The 20,424-nt window shown below is 39.2% G+C and overlaps 1 protein-coding gene across 1 annotated transcript in view; it reads left to right on the top strand.

The window, feature by feature from the left end:
- TMCO3 (transmembrane and coiled-coil domains 3) overlaps positions 1–20,424 on the top strand; it is a 39,254-nt gene that overhangs the window by 4,393 nt on the left and 14,437 nt on the right. The window contains exons 4-10 of the mRNA XM_074909803.1: positions 3,725–3,904; positions 10,945–11,136; positions 11,964–12,092; positions 14,840–14,932; positions 16,115–16,301; positions 17,219–17,336; positions 17,891–18,086. Coding sequence (XP_074765904.1) covers positions 3,725–3,904; positions 10,945–11,136; positions 11,964–12,092; positions 14,840–14,932; positions 16,115–16,301; positions 17,219–17,336; positions 17,891–18,086 — 1,095 coding nt within the window. The remainder of the gene's footprint in view (positions 1–3,724; positions 3,905–10,944; positions 11,137–11,963; positions 12,093–14,839; positions 14,933–16,114; positions 16,302–17,218; positions 17,337–17,890; positions 18,087–20,424) is intronic.

Here is a 20,424-nt window from a genome sequence, read left to right as displayed (position 1 = left end):
CTATACCTCAACAACTGGAAGAATATATTAAGAATTTTCTTTGATTTCTGCCTTCTAAAAAAAAGGCTGCCCTTGCACAAGGAAGCAGGAGAAGGAAAAAAAAATGTAATTGGGATATAGCATCTGAGCTGGGAGAATCTCTGAAGGGTATTTGTGTAAGAGATGTGCAGATCTTAACAGAGGAAGATGGCAAGATTTCATGTATAAGAAAGGCTGGTGGAAGTACATAGAAGTTAGGATGCAGACTTGGGAGACTGAAGTAGTCTGTGCAGTGAAAACAAAGACTTGAATCATGGCAAATTTGGATAGGGTGTAGCTTGGATCTAGGTGTGTTCCTATGAAGTGCTCAATATGACTTTGATTATTAGCACTTCATGGTGGTGCCAGCCTCTGCTGCATAGAAATGGTAGCAATTGTCATGAAAATGACTTGACTTTCCATCTTCTTTTCTCAAACTTCTTAAAATAGCAGCAAAGCTGTACAGAATCTTTTTTCTCATTTACCTAATTATTGACGTTACTGTAAAATACTGAAGTAATCTATCCTTGAACTTGAATGGTTCTTTCTCATTTTTCTCACAAAAGGAGGCCTGTATGTATAATGATGTGCTTTGGATTTATGTCCTTTCAAAACTTTACTTCTGCGGAGGTGGATTGTGTAGGCTTTTTTCGTATTATCATAGCAAGATATTTACTTGAATGAGCAATCTTTTATACCCTTCCTTCTGATGTCATGCATGCAATTGTTTAAATGGAATATTTGTTGTTCTAGTCTTGCAATTGTTATATGAAGTGAAACAAAGAATATTGGGGAAATGCATGCCAAAAAGATTAAAATTACACAGGATATGTTTTCTGGCCTTGTTCTTACTTCAGAAGACACGCATTAGATCCAGTTTTGTTCCAGTTTCATTTTGCTGTAATGATTACTTTGTTGGTATACTTATAAGACATCCTTTTTTTTTTTTTTTTAACAGTTATTGAATGGAAAATTCAAATGACTGTAGAGGGTGCTGGAATCTTAATTCTATTTATGTTGAGTTGAAGTGTTTGGAAGTGTTTAATGTTGGGATATGTATACATGTCTGATGCATTTCTTGTTGGTTCTGCTGTTGGGAAAAGGTATAGTGGAATCATTAAGGGAGTGGGGGAGGAAGGAAGAAGCAAAAAGATGGCTTCTAACTTCCTTTTCTCCAGGAACCTGTGTGGAGGTTCAGGAAGAAGCTACAAAATCTCACCTACTTTTTATCAGCTTCCAGTTTCTTGGGTACTTAGTATGCCGACACTGATGGAAAAAATAACTCAGTAGTAGTGTCCTCTTCTGAATGTGGGTTTTTTTTTCAGCCCTAAATAAACAGTATAGAGTAACAGCAGCATTGTGTTCCTAACCATCATTGCCCCAGAGTCTTACTTAATCAACTTAATTTTGCTCATGTGTTTCTAGGCATTCCAGTTTCCTGTTTAGTGCACAATCCTTATCTTTATTACCTTGCTTAAAAGACTGTTTGACATGTACCTTGTGATCACGTCTCCAGTCCCAGCATGAATTTCAGAACAGTGTTTGTACTGTGATGCACTTCTCAACATGTAGCAGGCTGTTTGAGATAGTTTGTTCTTTTCAAGGACACCATTCTCTGTGATTGTCCCACTCCTCTGCTGTGACACTGGTCTGTAGGTGAAACAGAGATGCCACTTCATTAGACTACAGAAAGCTTTGTCTTCGTTAATTAAAGGTACTTAGTTAAACTCAGGTTTTTTTTAAAGCTCTTCTACATTGCTATTCAGAGAATGTTAACCTCTTGTAAATTAGAGTGCTATTTATTTTTCTGCAGTTTAGCTCTGTTCAGCCTGCTTGTCAGAAAGGGCTGATTGACTTCCTCTGCCCAAAACCTGTTCCGTTTTTGAGGGGAAAGAACCTAACCCCTATCAATTCCATCTCATGCTCCAAGTTGTTGCTGACTGAGGAAAGAATCTGCAGCCATACAGGGGCTTTTTTTTATGTCTTTCAAGCAATGTCTTCTAGCAGAGAACAAGAGATAGGCAATGTTTTTCCCTGAGGCTGTATGAGAGTGACTGTGTCTCTTGCTTATGTGTTGCATAAGAAGTAAAGCAGTTGACATTGGGCCAAACACATTGTTACATTTTTCCCAACTCCAGTTATTTTGGGAACTGGGTAATTTTCATCATGCTGGTGTAACTATGGTAATTCTAAACACCAACAGACAGCAACTCTGTGTTTTCATCACAACCAGAGGTATTCATCTGTCAGGATTTTAAAAGGGTTAAGTGACAGTTACAAGCTGTACTGAACATGCTCTTGTCTTGGCATCAAGGAATTGATTAAATTATATGCATACTCTTGCAGGTTTCAAGGCGAAAAATGTCTCTCCTCAAACGTGTGTTATTTAAACATAAGAGTTTAGGACCATTTTAGGTGCCCAGGTTATCTAAGATATCTGTGTGGGGTATGCAGATAAAACATGCAACCTAAGGGAGATCTGTGTTCTATCTGATTTCTGACTGGGTATGGTAGGGCATCTAAAATGGAGACAGAAACTTCTGTTTTCTGAGAATTCAGTCTGACCTAGAGATTGCTTGTATTTTTTGCCCAGTCTGTTTTTTCCCTTGGTAATAGTAATGGCTCCCTTGAACAGATGCAGGGTCTCTTGTCTAAATATTCTCATCATCCTGAACCTAACTGAAAGGAAAAAGCCTGCCATTGCATATGTTTCCTCATTCATAGTTGTTCTCTCTCTCAACCAGTGCATCTTTAAAAGAAAGTAGGCATGTAAAATGAAGCATCTTTTTTTCCAAAAAACCTCAAATTATGCTCAGTTGATACACAAAGTATTATGCTTGGTTATTGTCTCGTAACCATGTAGAATGTGCAATGTTAAGTCCAGTCGTGATCAGTAAATAAACTTTTTTATTTCTTTTTTTTGAACCTGAAACATTCAAAGATAAACAAAACATTATAACTTTATTAGGAATGCTACTGAAATATTTTTACACCATATCAAACCACATCAGCATTTTTTCTTTTCTTACTTCTGAAGCCTAGAAATGGATTTCAGAGGTCATTAGTGCAAGTTTGTAAGAGGCACAATGAAAAGGTAGACAAAGTCAAGTATTTTACTTCTGATAGGAAAATTGCTTCTTGGGAAACATAAAGAGGAACTTCAGCTAGAGTGCTTGACTGCTCATCACTATTCTTTCCCAATTGCTTTTTTTTTAGCTGTTTCCACAGTTATTGTAATTTTTGAAAATCATAAACAGACTTCTTCCCATGTTTATAAAATGCCTTATAAAATTAAGATTGTGTTTTCCTTCCAATTTGTTAGTTTGTTGTTGCTAGTAAAACTATGCTTCCCTGCTAAAGCACTGAGCTCTAAACTTGACTTGGCTCTGAAGTGTTTCCTAGAGTTCCTCAAAGTAATTTCTTTCTTGTATTTTAAGGATTGTGACTTTGAGGCAGCTCTGCTGTTTGATGGATTAGAAAACGCAGTTGGTTGATATTTTGTTTAGTTGTTTTTCTTGCCTGCTTCCCCCAGTGAAAATTGGCACAAGAGAAAGCAATCTTCAAATATCATTATAGAGTCTGTATTGCTTTTGCAGTTCCAGTCATAAGATGTTTTATGTCAAAAGAAGTGTACATTTATGTCAGATGTTTTTTCTGCTTGAAGGCCGGGCCAGTACTTTTATCTGTGTGTTGTAAAATTCAACAGGAAGAAATGGAATACGTTGAACTCTTAGCAGCAGAAAAACATCAGGTTGAAGCCCTTAAGAACATGCAGCATCAAAACAAAAGCCTGTCAATGCTTGATGAAATTCTAGAAGATGTCAGGAAAGCAGCTGATAGATTGGAAGAAGAAATAGAAGAGCACGCCTTTGATGACAACAAATCTGTAAGTGATGTTTCAGACCCGTCTTTTCATTGGTGTGCATTTATTTTTTTAGTTATGTCCACTGTAGGGGTATTTCTCTTGTGTTAAAGAGCTGTTAGGATTTTAGTGACTATTTAACCCAAACCAAAGAACTTTTGGCTCTACTTTTGTTTTTGTTTCCCTTTCAACAGAAGAAAGTATTTAGTGGTAGAATGATTGCTTGTTAGGAGTGAGTGAAGAGGAATAATTACTCTTTTTTTCTAGTGATTTTTGTGTTTTTGATTTGAAAGTCCTCCCTGCAGCTGCCACATCGACAGTGACAAGTTGAAGTCTATCTCACTGATACAGCCCATGAGGGTTATGATATCTTGGTGGTGGGAACTGTGATATTTAGACTTTACAGGGTATGGAGTTACCATGTCAAGTATGTTCTTCACTTTTTCCTCTTTTATTTGGTTGAGAAGGTTATCTGAGAACAAGAATCCTTGCACGTAGTTTTCACAGTCTAGGAAAAGCTACATTGTTCAAGGTTTAGGACCTAAAACATGTTTGTGGTGATGCCTTCTTCCACTTTGGACTTTCTCTGCTTTTTGTACTTTGGCCTATTTACATTGTTCGTTGTTTCTGTGTTGCATGATGGACAGTATCTGTCAGGTAAGGCTCTCTGTATTTGGAGCTGGGAGTACATCAGTCCTGTTGTGCCATACTCAGAGACTGACTCTCTAAATTCGTCCTGTTTGAGTAAACATGGGTTGCAATTTTATGTGGCTTTTGCTCTTGAAAGGTTTTTGGTGATCTGCATGTTGACTTCCAAGGTGAGCATAGCTCTTGAATTCTGCTGAGAAGTAAAAACAGTTGCTCTGTAGTAGAGAGCCGGGTCATTTTTTGTTGTTGTGCTGAGAAAAAGTGAAAGCAGCTTTAAATTTTGTATACACCAGATCGCAGGAGCAGTTGTACCCAGTGGCAATCCTACCTAGCAGGATCAACCGCAGGGAAGTGATGAACTAGCTGGAGTGCCCTCTTCTGTTCCGCTGGGGTATAACGGCACGTTTAAAAGAAACTGGGAATGAATTTTCTTCTGCTACACCTGTTAAATTGGCAAAATGCCAACGCATCCTTTTTCTCCAGTGTCTCTCTGGTCTTCTGCTTGTATCTCGATTCATGGAAGAAGAGGAATCATGAAATTCAACCTAGAGGACTATTTATATCTCCATCTCTGCAAGAAACCTGTGTTTTCTCTTAAGCTAGAACACTGGAACATTAGAATAAAGAAGCTCTAATAGAATCATCAGTAATCTGATGATTATATTTTAATAGAAGCTTTTGTATCTTTAAATAGAGAAGTGTAGTAGGTACAAATGAGAAAAGAAATCTGAGCACTTAATGTGAGACGAGAGTATTTGCTCACTGTATTCCGTTATGTACAACCTACTTTCAGGAATTGTTGTTTTGGGAAATAAATTCCTAAAAACTATTGGGGTTTTCCCCATTATGTCCTCAAATTTATTAGTATTTAAAAGCTCATCTGACCCTGTGCCACCTACTCTTGCTCTTATAGCATAGCCTGACTTCTGTCAGTTCCCTTTTCTTTTGTAAAAGTGAAAATGCACCATAATATTCACACAGGGTAGGATTTTTACATATATTACACAAAAAAATCGGTTTTCATAATTATCTTAATCTTATAAACATCTTCCCTTTTCCTAATATTGTTTCAGACCTGTACTGTGAACTCTACTAGATGAGGAATGTATTTATCCAATAGCATTGCTTTTATATGATCTTTGATACATTTTAAATTTTGATATAGAGAAGTTTTGGTTAGGTTCCAGACACACAAGCTACCAAGTACAAAGGAGCATGTAACAAACTGTCTATGAATTTGGAGTTCTAGAGCTTCAAAGTAGATGCTTCACTGCTGATGTGTTTTATAAGATAATTTTGCTTAGTGAACACTGTTTCTGATGTCATAACATTAAATTCCCAAGAAGATACGAGAACAGATGTTCGCTTATTAGCATTTTGTTTTTTAGGCAAAGTAGTGGTCATCTGCAAGATGGGGACACTGTGTTGAGCACTGAAATAATTTCAGTGTGAAAGTCAGTGTAAATTATGTTTTATATTGCAGAGCCAACATTTAACAGTAAGCTCTAAGCTCTGTTTTATCCCCGAAGTAGCCACAAGGGTGTGGGAGACAGGGTCAGGAGCAAAACAGTAGGATTGGGCACATATTGTGTATTCTGATTAGAAACAGTTCTTCATGTCTGCTGACTGTAGGGAAGCCTTTTTTCTTTGCTCTAGTACTGAGAATAGTTTGCGTGTCCATGGCATGCAACTGCTCCTTCTGCCATCAGCCAAAAACATGAAACCTTGGTTTGGTCTCTTAGACCTGGCAATGGACACCTCATTCTGGAATGCAAAATAGCCTGTGAAGTAGGTAGCTTAGGCAAGTAAAGGCCAAATGTGTATAAAAAGACAGGTTATGGGCAAAAAGGATAAAAAGACAACCTCATAGACTCATAGAATGGTTTGGGTTGAAAGGGACCTTAAAGATCATCTATTTCCAACTCCCCTGCCATGAGCAGGGATGTCTTCTGCTGTTACTCAAAGCCCCGTCCAACCTGGCCTGGAACACTGCCAGGGAGGGGGCAGCCACAACTTCTCTGGACAACCTGGTCCAGTGTCTCACCACGCTCATAGTGAAGAAATTCTTCCTTGTATCTAATCTAAATCTACCCTCTTTCAATTTAAACCCATTACCCCTTGTTCTGTCAGTACATGCCCTTGTAAAAAGTCTCTCCCCATCTTGCTGTAGCCCCCCCCCCCTTTAGGTAGTGGAAGGCTGCTATAAGGTCTACCTGGAGCCTTCTTTTCTCTTCTCTGGGCTGAACAATCCCAACTCTCTCAGCATTTCTTCATAGGCGACGTGCTCCAGCCCTCTGATCATCTCTGTGGCCCTCCTCTGAACCTGCTCGAGTAGGTCCATGTCCTTCTTATGTTGGGGCCCCAGAGCTGCACACTGTACTACAGGTGGGGTCTCATGAGAGTGGAGTAGAGGGGGAAAATTGACTCCCTTGACCTGCTGGTCATGCTTCTTCTGATGCAGCTCAGGATATGGTTGGCTTTCTGGGCTGCAAGTGCACATTGCCAGGTCATGTTGAGCTTCTTGTCAACCAGCACTCCCTAAGTCCTTCTCTGCAGGGCTGCTCTCAATCTACTAATTGCCGAGCCTGTATTTATGCATGGGATTGCCTCAAGCCTTGTGCAGGATGTTGCACTTGGCCTTTTTGAACTTCATGAGGTTTGCACAGTCCCACCTGTCAAGGTCCCTCTGGATGGCATCCCTTCCAGTGTGGTGTTGACAGCACCACACAGCTTCGTGTCATCAGCAAACTTGCTGAGGGTGCACTCAGTCCCACTCTCCATGTTGCCAGCAAAGGTGTTAAACAGCACTGGTCCCAACATCAACCCCTGAGGAACAGCACTCATCACTGGTCTCTTCTTGGACGTCAGGCTGTTGACCGCAACTCTTTGAGTGTGACCATCCAGCCAATTCCTTAGTCTCCAGATGGTCCATCTATCAAGTCCATGTCTCTCCAATTTAGAGACAGGAATGCCATGTGGGACAGTGTCAAATGCTTTGCACAAGTCCTGGGAGATCACATCAGTTGCTCTTCCCTTATCCATCAGTGCTATAACCACATTGTAAGAGGCCACCAGATTTGTCAGGCACAATTTACCTTAGTGAAGCCATGTTGGCTGTCACCAATCACCTCCTTACTTTCCATGTGTCCTAGAACATTTTCCAGGAGGATTTTCTCCATGATCTTGCCGGGCACAGAGGTGAGATTGGCTAGCCTGTAGTTCCCTGGGTCTTCCTTTTTCTTCCTTTTTAAAAATGGGGGTTGTGTTTCCCCATTTCCAGTCAGGGAGAACTTCACTGCACTGCCACAACTTCTCAAATATGATGGAGAGTGGCTTAGCCACTTCATCTGCCAGTTCCCTCAGGACCCATGGATACATCTCATCAGGTCCCATGGAATTGTGCACCTTCAGGTTCCTTAGATGGTCTCAAACCTGATCTTCTCCTACAGTGGGAGGTTCTTTCTTCTCCCAGTCCCTGCCTTTGCCTTCTATGACTTGGGAGGTGTGGCTGGAGTCCTTGCCAGTGAAGACTGAGGCAAAAAAGTTGTTGGGTATCTCCTCCGTGTCCTGGACAACCAAGTCTCCTGTTTCCTTGAAGAGAAGGCTCGTGTTTTCCCGAGTCTTCCTTTTATCACCAATGTACCTATAGAAGCTTTTCTTGCTGCTCTTGATGTTCTTGGCCAGACTGAATTCTGTCAGGGTTTTGGCCTTCCGAACCCGATCCCTGGCTGCTTGGACAAAATTTTCTCTATTTGTTCCACGCTATCTGTCCTTGCTTCCACTCTCTGCAGGCTTCCTTTTTGTGTTTGAGCTTGTTGAGCAGCTACTTGTTCATCCATGCAGGCCTTCTGGTGTTTTTGCCTGACTTCCTCCTTCTCGGGATGCATCACTCTGAGCTTGGAGGAGGTGATCTTTGAATAGTAACCAGCCCCTCTTCCCTCCAGGGCTTTATCCCATTCTACTCTGCCAAGCAGATCCCTGAGGAGGCCAAAGTCTGCTCTCCTGAAGTCCAGGGTAACAAGCTTGCTGTGTGCCCTCCTCGCTGCCCTAAGGATCTTGAACTCCAACACTTCATGGTCACTGCAGCCAAGGCTGCCCTTGAGCTTCACACTCCCCACCAGCCCCTCCTTGTTGGTGAGAATGAGGTCTGGCATAGCATCTCTCCTTGTTGGCTCCTCTATCACTTGGAGAAGGAAGTTATCATCAACACATTCCAGGAACCTTCTGGATTGCTTATGCCCTGCTGTGTTGTCCCTCCAACAGACATCAGGGTGGTTGAAGTCCCCCATGAGGCCCAGGGCTTGTAAACATGAGGCTGCTCCTATCTGTCTATAGAGGGCCTCATTTGCTCAGCCTTCCTGGCCAGGTGGCCTGTAGCAGACCCCACTAGAACATCACCTGTCCCTGCCTTCTCTTTAAACCCAACTTAAAAGCTCTGTTGGCTCCTCATCCATCCCCAGGCAGAGCTCCAGGCACTCCAGCTGGTCACTGACATAGAGGGTGACATGCCCCTCCCTGTCTCCCCTGCTTGTCCTTCCTGAAAAGCCTGTATCCTTCCATTCTAACACTCCAGCCATAGGAACCATCCCACTATGTCCCAGTGATGCCAATAAGATTGTAGCTCTGCAGGTATGTGCATGTCTCTCGCTCCTCTTGTTTACTCCCCATGCTATTAGAGGCATTTAAATTGGGCCCACAGTGAAGCTGACTTACTGGCTGCAGTGGCTGGAATTCCTTTGTGCTGCTCTTCAGGTGCTCTCCTGCTGATCTGTGATCCTTCCCCAGGCTCTAGGCATCTATTGCTGGCACTTGCATCAAACTGGTAGGAGTGGGATGGGTTGAGGTTCCCCTCCCACCAGCAACTGGTTTAAAGCCCTCTTCACCAGCTTGACAAGCCTATGACCAAAGATGCTCTTCCCCTTCCAACAGATGGACCCCATCAGCCCGCAGTAGACCAGGTTTCTTAAAATGAGTCTCATAGTCTTAGGTAGCTGAACTCCTGGCTGTGACAGTAGTCTTGTAACCATTTGTTGATTTGCCAGATTTGACTGGCCCTTTCAAACCCCTTCACTTTGACCAGGAGGATTGATGACATACTCCCTGCGCTCCACAGTCCCTTACTGCCATTACAGGGCTCTGTAATCCTTGATACCCCTCAGATTCTTCCTGGCTGTATCACTGGTGCCCATGTGAAACAACAGCAGTGAATGATAATCAGTGGACTGTATGAGGCTGGGTAGTCTCTTGGACATACCATAATGCGCAAAAAGAAAATGGTCATCAGCCTCTAGCTCTAACACCTACAAAGGCTGATATTTGTAGCAGCTATTTTATGCTTCTAAATCATTCTGCAAACTTTGTAATTTGCTTCAAATTCCCTTCTACCCTCTGTCTGATTCTTAGTGACTTCCACTTCTTTCGAGGCCCATCATATTGCATAATGTACAAAAACAGGGGCAGAGGTCATTCCCACAATAAAAGTTTTTATTAATTATACACACATACACACAAATGTAAGGGGTGGAAGAAAAGGATAAAAATGCAGGTTAAAAATTAAATATTGCAAATGCAATATTTTGCTGAACAGTTTGAGGAAATACGCTGGGGAATCAGGAAAGAAAAATAGGAGGCTGTTTTATAGATGGTTTATGTGAATGCATTTCTTCGTTAAATTGGGGTGTTGCTTGGGCAAAATACAGCAATCCAGAAAAGTTGAATGTTTTGTAGTCACTCATGAGAGTGACAACAGCTTACTCTCTTTACTGGAGTCTAAAAGAAGTAACAACCTTAACTGTTTCTGAATATTGGTAAATCCTACAATATTTAAAATACAGTGAATAATGAAATCAGCCTAGTGTCTTCTACTTTGTAATTACAGGCATTGAAGACAGAGCTAGGTAGAAACAGTTCTTATCCTCTCTCCTTTGCATTTATGGGACCGTGACTTTTTCTTGACTTGGAATGCAGTTGTTATTTCAGATTTTTGTGAATTGAATATCACTTTGTAATATTTAATTGTTTTTGCTGAGGGGACTAAAATGTTATATTTCAATCCAACCTTTTGTGTTCTAAATGTGATAAAGCTTTTTTTTAAATAAATATTTTAAATCAGATGCAATTGAAAATACTGAATTGGAATTTTACAGCTTTGAAACCCTGTTTCTATAGTTTTTAGTTGGACAACTTGGGTTAAAGAGGTTTGGAAAATCTCTCAGTTTTAGAATGTAAAACAAACTATAGCTTTTTCAGTTATGGACACCAAGTTTTAATAAAGAGACTAAAAGGCTTCTCTAAGAAGAAACTGCAGTGTTTCTTTTCCAGTGTCAAAAAATTCTGGAACAACTTCAAGCAAAGTTAATAATCTTTCTCTTTTTACTGTATTTTTTTTTTTTTTCTTGTTACTTGCCTTCTTACAGGTAAGAGGTGTAAACTTTGAAGCAGTTTTAAGGGTGGAAGAAGATGAAGCCAACTCCAAAAGAAATGCTTCAAAAAGAGAAGTAGATGATGACTTAGGTCTTAGTATGCTTATTGATTCCCAGAACAATCAGTATATCCTTACCAAGCCCAGAGATTCAACCATTCCTCGTGCTGATCATCATTTCATAAAGGTAATAATTTTAGAGACATCCTTGTTATTTGTTCTCGTGAGAATTAGTCCTACTAGTTTGCATGCCGGTACTGCTTGGTTGGATTGCATATGGTTTCAGCATTTGTCCCTCTAAAGTTACCCTAGCATTCATGATTCCCTTGCCTAGTGATCGCCCAATGTGTTCCAATGTGTAGTACAGTCTTCACAAGACAAGATTCTGATGCCACATGAATCATCTCTGTTTTTATTTGATTTAACTTGTTGGATCTTTGGGGTGCCATCCCTTCTCTTGGACCACACAGTGATAAAGCAAGCTACTGCTGTCCCTGATAAGCCACTTGTGTGTTGTCGCTAGAGAGAATTTATCTGTTTGCCTTGTGATGGAAAAAGGGATGCGGGAAGATATGGACATGTTTTTTATAGTATTTGTGCTTCATGATGAATAACTAAACTGGGATTTTTTAAAAAACAAAACAAACAACCAAACCCAGAACATATCTATTTACCCATTTTGTTTTAACACAGTGTCATTCCCCCTCCCCAGTTCCCCAGGAAACTGTCTACTTCCTGTAATATATCTAAAATATTTAATAAATTGATCAAAAGTCCCCAAAGCTACCAGTTACTTCAGGTCAGTACCTCATCTGTTTCATCTGCAACACTGCAGTGCTTATACCTACAACAAAGTGTTCAGCTTTGTTTATTAAATTGTATTTTCTTTTCACAGGCAGTATTCTACATTTAATTTTACAATGCTATTTATCTTTTGAAAGATAGTAGTCTCTAATTTCATCACAAATTTGGGTGTCCTTTCTATTAATGCATTTGTAAATCTTATATATTTAGGATATTGTGACAATAGGAATGTTGTCTTTGCCATGTGGCTGGCTGTGTACAACAATAGGATTGCCCACCATGTTTGGGTATATCATCTGTGGAGTACTCTTAGGACCATCAGGTCTAAATAGTATCAAGGTAAGTGTTCAAGCTGCTTCTTGACTGATTTAATTTGTTGAAATCTGTAAAAGTAGTTTTAAAAGAATATGGTATTGCCAACCTCAAATGTATTTAAAAAACCCAACAACAAAACCCCAAACCTGGACCTTTGCAAAATGAGGCTTAAAATTTTATGTTTCTAAATCACTTTGTTTTCAATTTTTTTCTCCTATATAATCATGATATAAGCAATTGTTGAAAGTGAAAGCCGAAAGTTGTCTGTTGTGGGGGTTTTTCGTTTGTCTTCCTTTTCATAAAGTATCGCATTTGAGAGCCAAATTATTTAAATGACATCACATATTCAGAAGCTTGCAAAAAGTCAGTGTTGACATGGAGGAAGCATTTAAACCAAGTAGTTCCCTGAGTAGCATAGCTTGGCTTTCTAGAGAATTATTCTGCGTCTCTGTAGCTCTTCCATCCATCCTAGTCACCCTAGTTCTTTTCCAGTTCCCTGCCCACATTCCTGAAGTCTCTTGAACCTTTTTAGCTGCATTACGTGTACCCTGATTGCTAACTATCTCATGTGAAACCATGAGCTGCGGCTGGCTAGACATAGCACATGTTTTGATTAGTGGTCAGCTGTGAATTAATAGATTGTTTAGCCAGCAGGCAAAACAGAACACATGTTAAGGTTGCATGGTATTGTCTGGTTGTGACACGTGTCTATTACATCAATATCCTTGGAACTTACTGTCTTTGCAACATCTGCTCTTGTGTGGACTTCTGTTGAAAATGACTGTTGGGCTCAAGTAAATAGGGGTAAGTAGAAATTGTAGGATTTTGTCAATCTCGTGTTGGAAGAGAAGGCTACAAATACTACAGTTTCAAAATCTCATATTCTAAAATTCAGATTAAATGGCAACCTTTGTATTGTACATAACTTCTGGCTTGAGTAGGTCGGGAAAGCTTGACCTTTTAGACTGAGAAAGAAATTTGTAAGCTTGGCATTATAATGAGATTCAACAACAGATTTTCAGAGGCTTACACTGAGAAAGATGATGTGGTCAGAACAGACATGAGAGGTTTCTTTAAGACAATTTCTCAATGAGCTGCCTGTTTCTTGTGGAGCTGTGATTAAATGTTGTTCATCTGGATAATGTTCGTGTTGACTAGGTCTCTTGTGTGTCTCCTTTTTGTCTCTTGTATTTCATAAAAAAGTTCAATGTCAGATGAACTGAGGAGGCAGAGAGCTTCTAATGTGGCAGGGAATGTAGTTACCATCTCCACTTCTGTATGATTGATGACAGACCCTGTCCTCTTCTGCGCTGGACTGTAAATACGTAGAAAAGATATGTTAGGTTTTTAGAATAGAATAGATTGTTTGAGTTGGAGGGGACCTACAACGATCATCTAGTCCAACTGCCTGACCAATTCAGGGCTGACCAAGTGAAAACATGTTGCTGACGTCATTGTCCGGATGCATCTTAAACATGGCCAGGCCTGGGGCATCAACCACCTCTCTGGGAAGCCTGTTCCAGGGTTTGACCACCCCCTCCATAAAGAAATGCTTCCTCATGCCCAGCCTGAACCTCCCCTGGTGCAGCTTTGAACCATTCCCATGTGTCCAGACCCTGGATCCCAGGCAGAAGAGCTCAGCACCTGCCTCTCCCCTTCCCCTCCTCAGGGAGCTGCAGAGCGCAATGAGGTTGCCCCTCAGCCTCTTCTCTTCAAACTAGACAAACCCAGAGTCCTCAGCCGCTCCTCAATGGACATGTCCTCCAGCCCCTTCACCAGCTTTATGCCCTCCTCTGGACACATTCAAGGACCTTCACAACCTTCTTAAATTGTGGGGCCCAGAACTGCACCACAGTACTCCAGGTGAGGTCACACCAGCACTGAATACAGCTGGATAATCACCTCTTTTGACTGGCTGGTTATGCTGTGTTGATGCACCCCAGGATGTGGTTTGCCCTCTTGGCTGCCAGGGCACACTGCTGACCAGCACCCCCAGATTGCTTTCTGCAGGGCTGCTCTGCAGTCATTCCTCTCCCAATTTGTACTTGGGCCTGGCATTATTCTGTCCTAGGTACAGAATCACATTTTACCTTGTTAAATTTTATCCGATTAATCATTTCCCAGTGCTCTGTTCTATCTAGATCACTCTGCAGGGCCCCTTGTCTCTCAAGAGAGTCAACAGCACCTCCCAGTTTGGTATCATCTGCAGACTTGCTAATGGTGCATTCGACTCCTGCATCCAGATCATTGATAAATACATTGAATGGGACTGGCCGTAGAATGGAGCCCTGAAGAACACTGCTGGTGACCAGTCACCAACTAGGTGTAGCCCCATTTTTCTGTTGTGACATGGAAGACAACCACTTTTCTCACTGTTGCACCCTTCTCTCTGAAGTATCTAGCAGAATGATTATGCTAACAGACCAATAACTGTCCAGAAGTCACTTCTGGAATGCAAGTCTTGGGGATTTAATAGCATATTTAGAAAATATAGCCTTTTTATTTTCAACAAGCAAGCAAGCTTATCTAAATCAAAGCATATATGCATTTTGGGTGACCAGCACTATCCAACCAAATTATCTAGTAGAAGCCAGGTGATGGGGAAAAATGTTTGAAGCTTAAAGATGCCAAGGGAACTTCTGATATCGTATGATCAATAAGTGAACTCCCTATGGAAACACAATGAGAAACAATTTGTTTTGTAAGTGGATTTATAATTTGTATAATAAGTAGACTGCTGTGCACTGACTTTTATTTTATTTTTTAAAAAGTCTATTGTACAGGTGGAGACGTTAGGAGAGTTTGGTGTATTCTTCACTCTCTTTCTAGTTGGCCTGGAGTTTTCTCCTGAAAGATTAAGAAAGGTATTTTTGTATAATACCTCTACGTTACAGGATTTAATTGTTCATGTTCAAGTTATCAGTCATGTTTCAGATTTTTACACTCTCCCTATAATATGCCAGTGTAACTTTGTACATTTTTGAGAAGACAGATGTGACATTTGCTGCTTCTCTGTAACTCTTTGGAAACAAAAGAACGCATTATTTATTCAGTGTCTCAAAAAAACCCAAACTGTGCTATTCCTCTTCATTTTAGTAAAACAGTTTGATTACTAGAAAAATCTCATACAATTTATGACAATTCATCTCAGCTTTAACATGCAGTTGGTGTTAGCCAGTGATATTTGCCAGTCCTGTTATTTAAAAAAAAAAAATCAGTTTACTAGGTACTCCATACTGAATTGATGATACATGCTGTACTGACTGATAAATTGATTATGCATGTATGTTAGCACAATCTGGAATATTACATGATGTGGCCATCAAGATTCAGCAAAAAGGTACAAGTTTCTTTTGGTCTTAATTTAAAAAAAAAATGTTTTCTCATAAACCAGCTAGAATTTTAATAGTGGAAAATACTGCTGCAATATATGTAAAGACTGTATGTATGTAAAGAGTTGCACTGTGTGATTTGTTCCTAAACTGATGGTTGTGAGTTCATTGGACTATAAAAGCTTTAACTGAATGTGTTAAAATTTATGAGCATTCAGCTTAATCTGCTATTTCTAGTCCATCTAAAGACAGAGATAAAAATTAGTAATTCTAGGGTTCCTAAACTGTGGTACATAAATTTCTACTTCAGAATTGTGTGTGCACTAGTGTGGAGCAGGCTGCTGATATTGACGATGGTCTTTGCCACTCCCATTTTTTTCCACACCCTGGAATCACATCAAATAACTGGTCTTCCACTTGATGATTTTAATATATTTCAACCCATACTCGACCTTTGGCCCTTAATTTGTCTGTGAGCTCTGGGAAATTTATCTAACTTCTGGTAATGAGCTTTCTGGCATAGAATATCTACTAGGCATAATAACTTCACAGAGTTTTAGGATGTATAGGATGACAGCCCGTTACTTCTCTGGTCCAGCACTACAGCCCCAAATCATGTATCTTTAACTGCTCTTTTGTGAAGAAAATCATTGTAACTTATTGGTGAGAAAAATGTCATCAGACTTTATCATAAGAACTTGTTTTCTTCCCAAGGTGTGGAAAATATCTTTGCAAGGACCATGCTACATGACGGTTCTGATGATTGCCTTTGGTTTACTATGGGGACACTTGCTCCAAATTAGACCAACACAAAGTGTCTTCATTTCCACTTGTTTGTCTTTATCAAGCACGCCATTGGTGTCAAGATTTCTTGCAGGTAGTGTTCGAGGCGATAAAGAAGGTAAGTATGATTTTAAATATGGACCACTGTAGTAATCTACAAGTTGACTTTGTAATACTATGAGAGAAACAAAACAAACGCCACTGTTAGGTCTGGTTTACAAGCAGTCATCCTTCTCTAACACTGGCCAGTGTTGTGTATATTCTTGTTAAGAGGGGTACCTCTTATTTATGTGGTCAGCCCTCTTTGGAGAAAGACAGCGTAGCTGAATTGGAACTCTCCATGTTAAGAATTTCCTTCACTGAGGGTCTGAAATCTTTGTGCTTTCTAAGAGGTTACCAGGTCAAACCATTACTACCAGTCTGTCAACAGGGCAGAAAGGCTAACTTAAATAATTAACATCTTTCTTCAGCAAACTTAGACCAGCTCAGGTAGTCTTTCATAGCTAACAGTTCTTCAAATAAGTACCTTCAAGTGCCATATTGCTAGCTTCTGAAAGACTTTTAAAGGTTTCATTTCAAAAGTTTTGCTATCCTGATTTCTTCCACTTAAACCTCCCTCATACATGCTGCATCTTTCCATCCCCTAGAATATTCATATTCTAATGCCTAAATTCAAAGGATATATTTTACACATACTGGCTCTTAACATGTGTCTGTTATTCTAAAAACTGTATGTTTTCAGTGAAGGAGTTCCAGCAAATGCATAACTAGTGCTTAACTGCTAAGCAAAGTCTATGTTTTTACTGTGTAACAGAAACTTCATATGAATATTTTATTTATATTTTTAATATGTCTTATATATATTTTAATTTACATACTAGTGGGGAAAAAAAAACCCAGAATGCTTTGAATGAACTCATCCCATTGAGGACTATACTTAGTATCCGCTTGATTAAGACATTTCTAGATTTCTGAGCACTTCAAGCCTTCATAGATTCTGATTAATGCTTCTGTGATTGCATTGCTGGTGTACAGGGGATATTGACTACAGCAGTGTACTGCTTGGCATGTTGGTGATGCAGGATGTGCAGCTTGGGTTATTTATAGCTGTCATGCCTACACTTATTCAAGCAGGAGTGAGCACATATTCCAGGTAAAAAAAAAAAAAAAAAAAAAAAAAAAAAAAAAAGGTATGTATTTTCCCCCAACCCCTTCCAGTAAGTATGTAGATCTCCAATATGAATATGCCCTCCATTCTATGAATTCCCTTTACTATTTGTTCTTGTCCTGTTGTATTAAGATACTCTTTCTGCTCTAGCTGCCTTAGTCCTGTCCAGTACTTAAAATTCATAGTGAAAAGTGTGTTATTGTAAAAAAATAAGGACATTTTTTCAGTTACTTTATTCCCTCAAGACATATTTTTGTCAAAGACTATGCAATAGCATTATTGAGCCTGATGGCTTACCTTGAAGATGAATTCACAAAAATCTTTTTGAATCGACGTGAAAGTAAATATTAGGCTGTAAAAGAGATTGCTGGGCACTCAGCAGATTTAGTATTCATCTTGTTTACTAATGTATCTAAAATATCTTACTGTAGCTACTCAATTTTGAACATCTGTGGAATTAGATCTTTTCACTGAAGGGGAACTGGTTGGGAGGCATGAGAGCACTTGAAAGAAATGTTTTGTTTGTTTTTCTCTTCCAGCATTTTCAAGGAAATACTGAGAATACTGATACTGATTGGCCAAATTCTCTTTTCTCTGGCTGCTGTTTTTCTTATATGTCTTGTTATAAAGACTTATCTCATAGGACCGTATTATCGCAAGTTGCATGCAGAAAGCAAAGGGAATAAAGAAATCCTCATTCTAGGAATAACTGCATTCATCTTCCTTATGTTAACGGTAATCTTTTAAATTAATAAACCATTTTGATACACGTGGTAGTTTACTGCATCAGTATCACAAAAGCCATTGCACTTACTGTTATTGCATATTCATGTACCTCTGTAGTTAATTATTTGGTTCTAAATTGTTTTAAAACAAACCCCAAATGCACAGATGATTCATGCATTACAACATAGATGAGTAAGAAGAGATAAAATGTGAATGTCAATCAGCTGATCTTCTGGTAACTTTTAATACAGCCAGTTAAAGAGTCATGATTCCAGTTTTAATTTTGGGCTACTTCATGCATTTGAAAATAATTTAGTATGGATTTTGAGATACTGATAATGGCTGAATGTGACATTTGCTCACAAGTTTCTTTTCAATAGCAAATTCTAAACATGGTTTTTATTGTAATTTTTTCTTTTTTGTGGGACATAAATAGTTTGGGATGAAGTTGAGAAAGTAGAGAAATACCTTAACGTTCATAGATTTTTGATATCCCTTTTGGGTTTGGTTCATTTTCCTATGAATCTTCCTTCTATTTGTTTCTATCTCATGTTTCAGCTCTCTGAAAAACTATTCTGTGGGAGAATAGAATGTGACAGTTGCTGATAATATTGTGGGTTTGAAACTCCTTATCCTGAATGTGCAGATTGTTATGTCCTCTTGAGAATTTCTGAGAAAAATTATCCACAAAAGTTGCTGTGCACATGCCTTTTATTTCTAGGGGTATTTGCTGTAATTATTACATGTCCAACAGAGAAAGCTGGCCTCCTTCAGGAAGAAGGTCAAGAAAGTTAGTGAGGGCATAGCTTTACAATCTGTTGGTGTCTATTGTATATGTTAAAAATGCTATCCCTCTAAACAGCTGTTCATATTCCAAACGTATCATCTAGCAAGTGAAGGAACAAAATTAGTTTCTCCTTTTACTGTCTAACAAGTAGACATAACATTTGTAGAACAACTTCAATAAAAAAAGAACCAGCAAACCACAAAAGTTGCATAAAATATTATGGTATCTAGGAGCAGTCTTAACTTTTATTAAAAATATGGCCTACATAGACTCATCTGATTTGAATTGGGTGTATTGTGCCCAAATCCTGTATCAAATGTACAAGGAGATTGTCTACATGACTCTACATAATATATGTGTGTACACAAACCTGAGGGAGAACATGTTGGAGTGTGGTGGATTCATACTGCAAAACAGAATGCTGCTTCATCATGGGAAACATTTGTGAAGGAACAAATATTTTGTGTACTTTAAGTGAAAACAATTTTCCTTTTAAAGTTGATAAATAATGTATCAAAGGGAACAATACAAAGGATACTGCATGTAACCTCAGTAAACCAGTTGAGATGCTTGATATTCACTGACACCGATACATTCATTATAGTAATGCTACAAGCGGTGGTTTGAGCACAAAGACTTAAAAAAACCAAAAACAACAACAACAAAAAAACCAAAACAAAACAAAAAAAAAACCCAAACCAAAAAAGTATTTGGTTTTCCAGTTGAGCAGCTCAACAAACAAATCTTCTGGAAAACTAATTGGTGTACATGCCCTACTATATCTGGAATAAAAACATAGGATGGGAGATGGTAATCTAATTTGAAAAGATGTTGCATGTATTTGGAAAGGATAAATTAAGGTTTTTTGGGTGTCGGGTAGGAAAACAATTAAATTGTCACAGTTCCTACAAAGATCTTTCTCCTTGGAAAACCAAGCTTAAATATTGATAGAGTTTGTATAATTACGTGTAAACATAAAATTTTCCATACTGGTGTAATTCTAAAAGAGCTTTGGAATTTTTAGGGGGGGGAATAGGAGAGTGCATATTTTAGTGGCCTTAACCAAAGTTGACGCTGCAGCTGCATTTAGAAAACTTGAGAGATGTATTTAAACAAAATATTTTAACTCTCTCTATCATGTGAGTTATTCCTCAGGCTGCGTCCTTTACAATACATGCCAAAGAGGGTAGGAATGATATGGTATTCCTGCTTTGTGCATACAGTTACTTGTTACATGCTTCAGTGTTGACTGGATTTTTGGGGTCCACCTAAGTTTATCTTGTACTGGGGTTCATCTGTAGCACTACCACATGTAAATGTAATGCACATTATATATAAGCTTAATTTTTTTACTTGTTTCCCATGTTTGAAAATCTCAGATGTCTAATTAAACAAGAATTGCCATTCTCTACCAATAAGACAATAGAGAAACACCAATATGTTTTCCATAATGAAAAACAAGAGGGAGGATAGGACAGAAGAAGTTCCTATACTGCAGCATGAGTAAGCAATTTTGATGTAAGGATTATCCTATCAGTTGAGGAACTTCCTGTATGGAAG

Source organism: Athene noctua, chromosome 1 (assembly GCF_965140245.1).
Source record: "Athene noctua chromosome 1, bAthNoc1.hap1.1, whole genome shotgun sequence".
In the NCBI taxonomy this organism is placed as follows: Eukaryota; Metazoa; Chordata; class Aves; order Strigiformes; family Strigidae; genus Athene; species Athene noctua.
The sequence above is the reverse complement of the archived record's forward strand: the minus strand, read 5'-3'. Positions and strand labels throughout refer to the sequence as shown.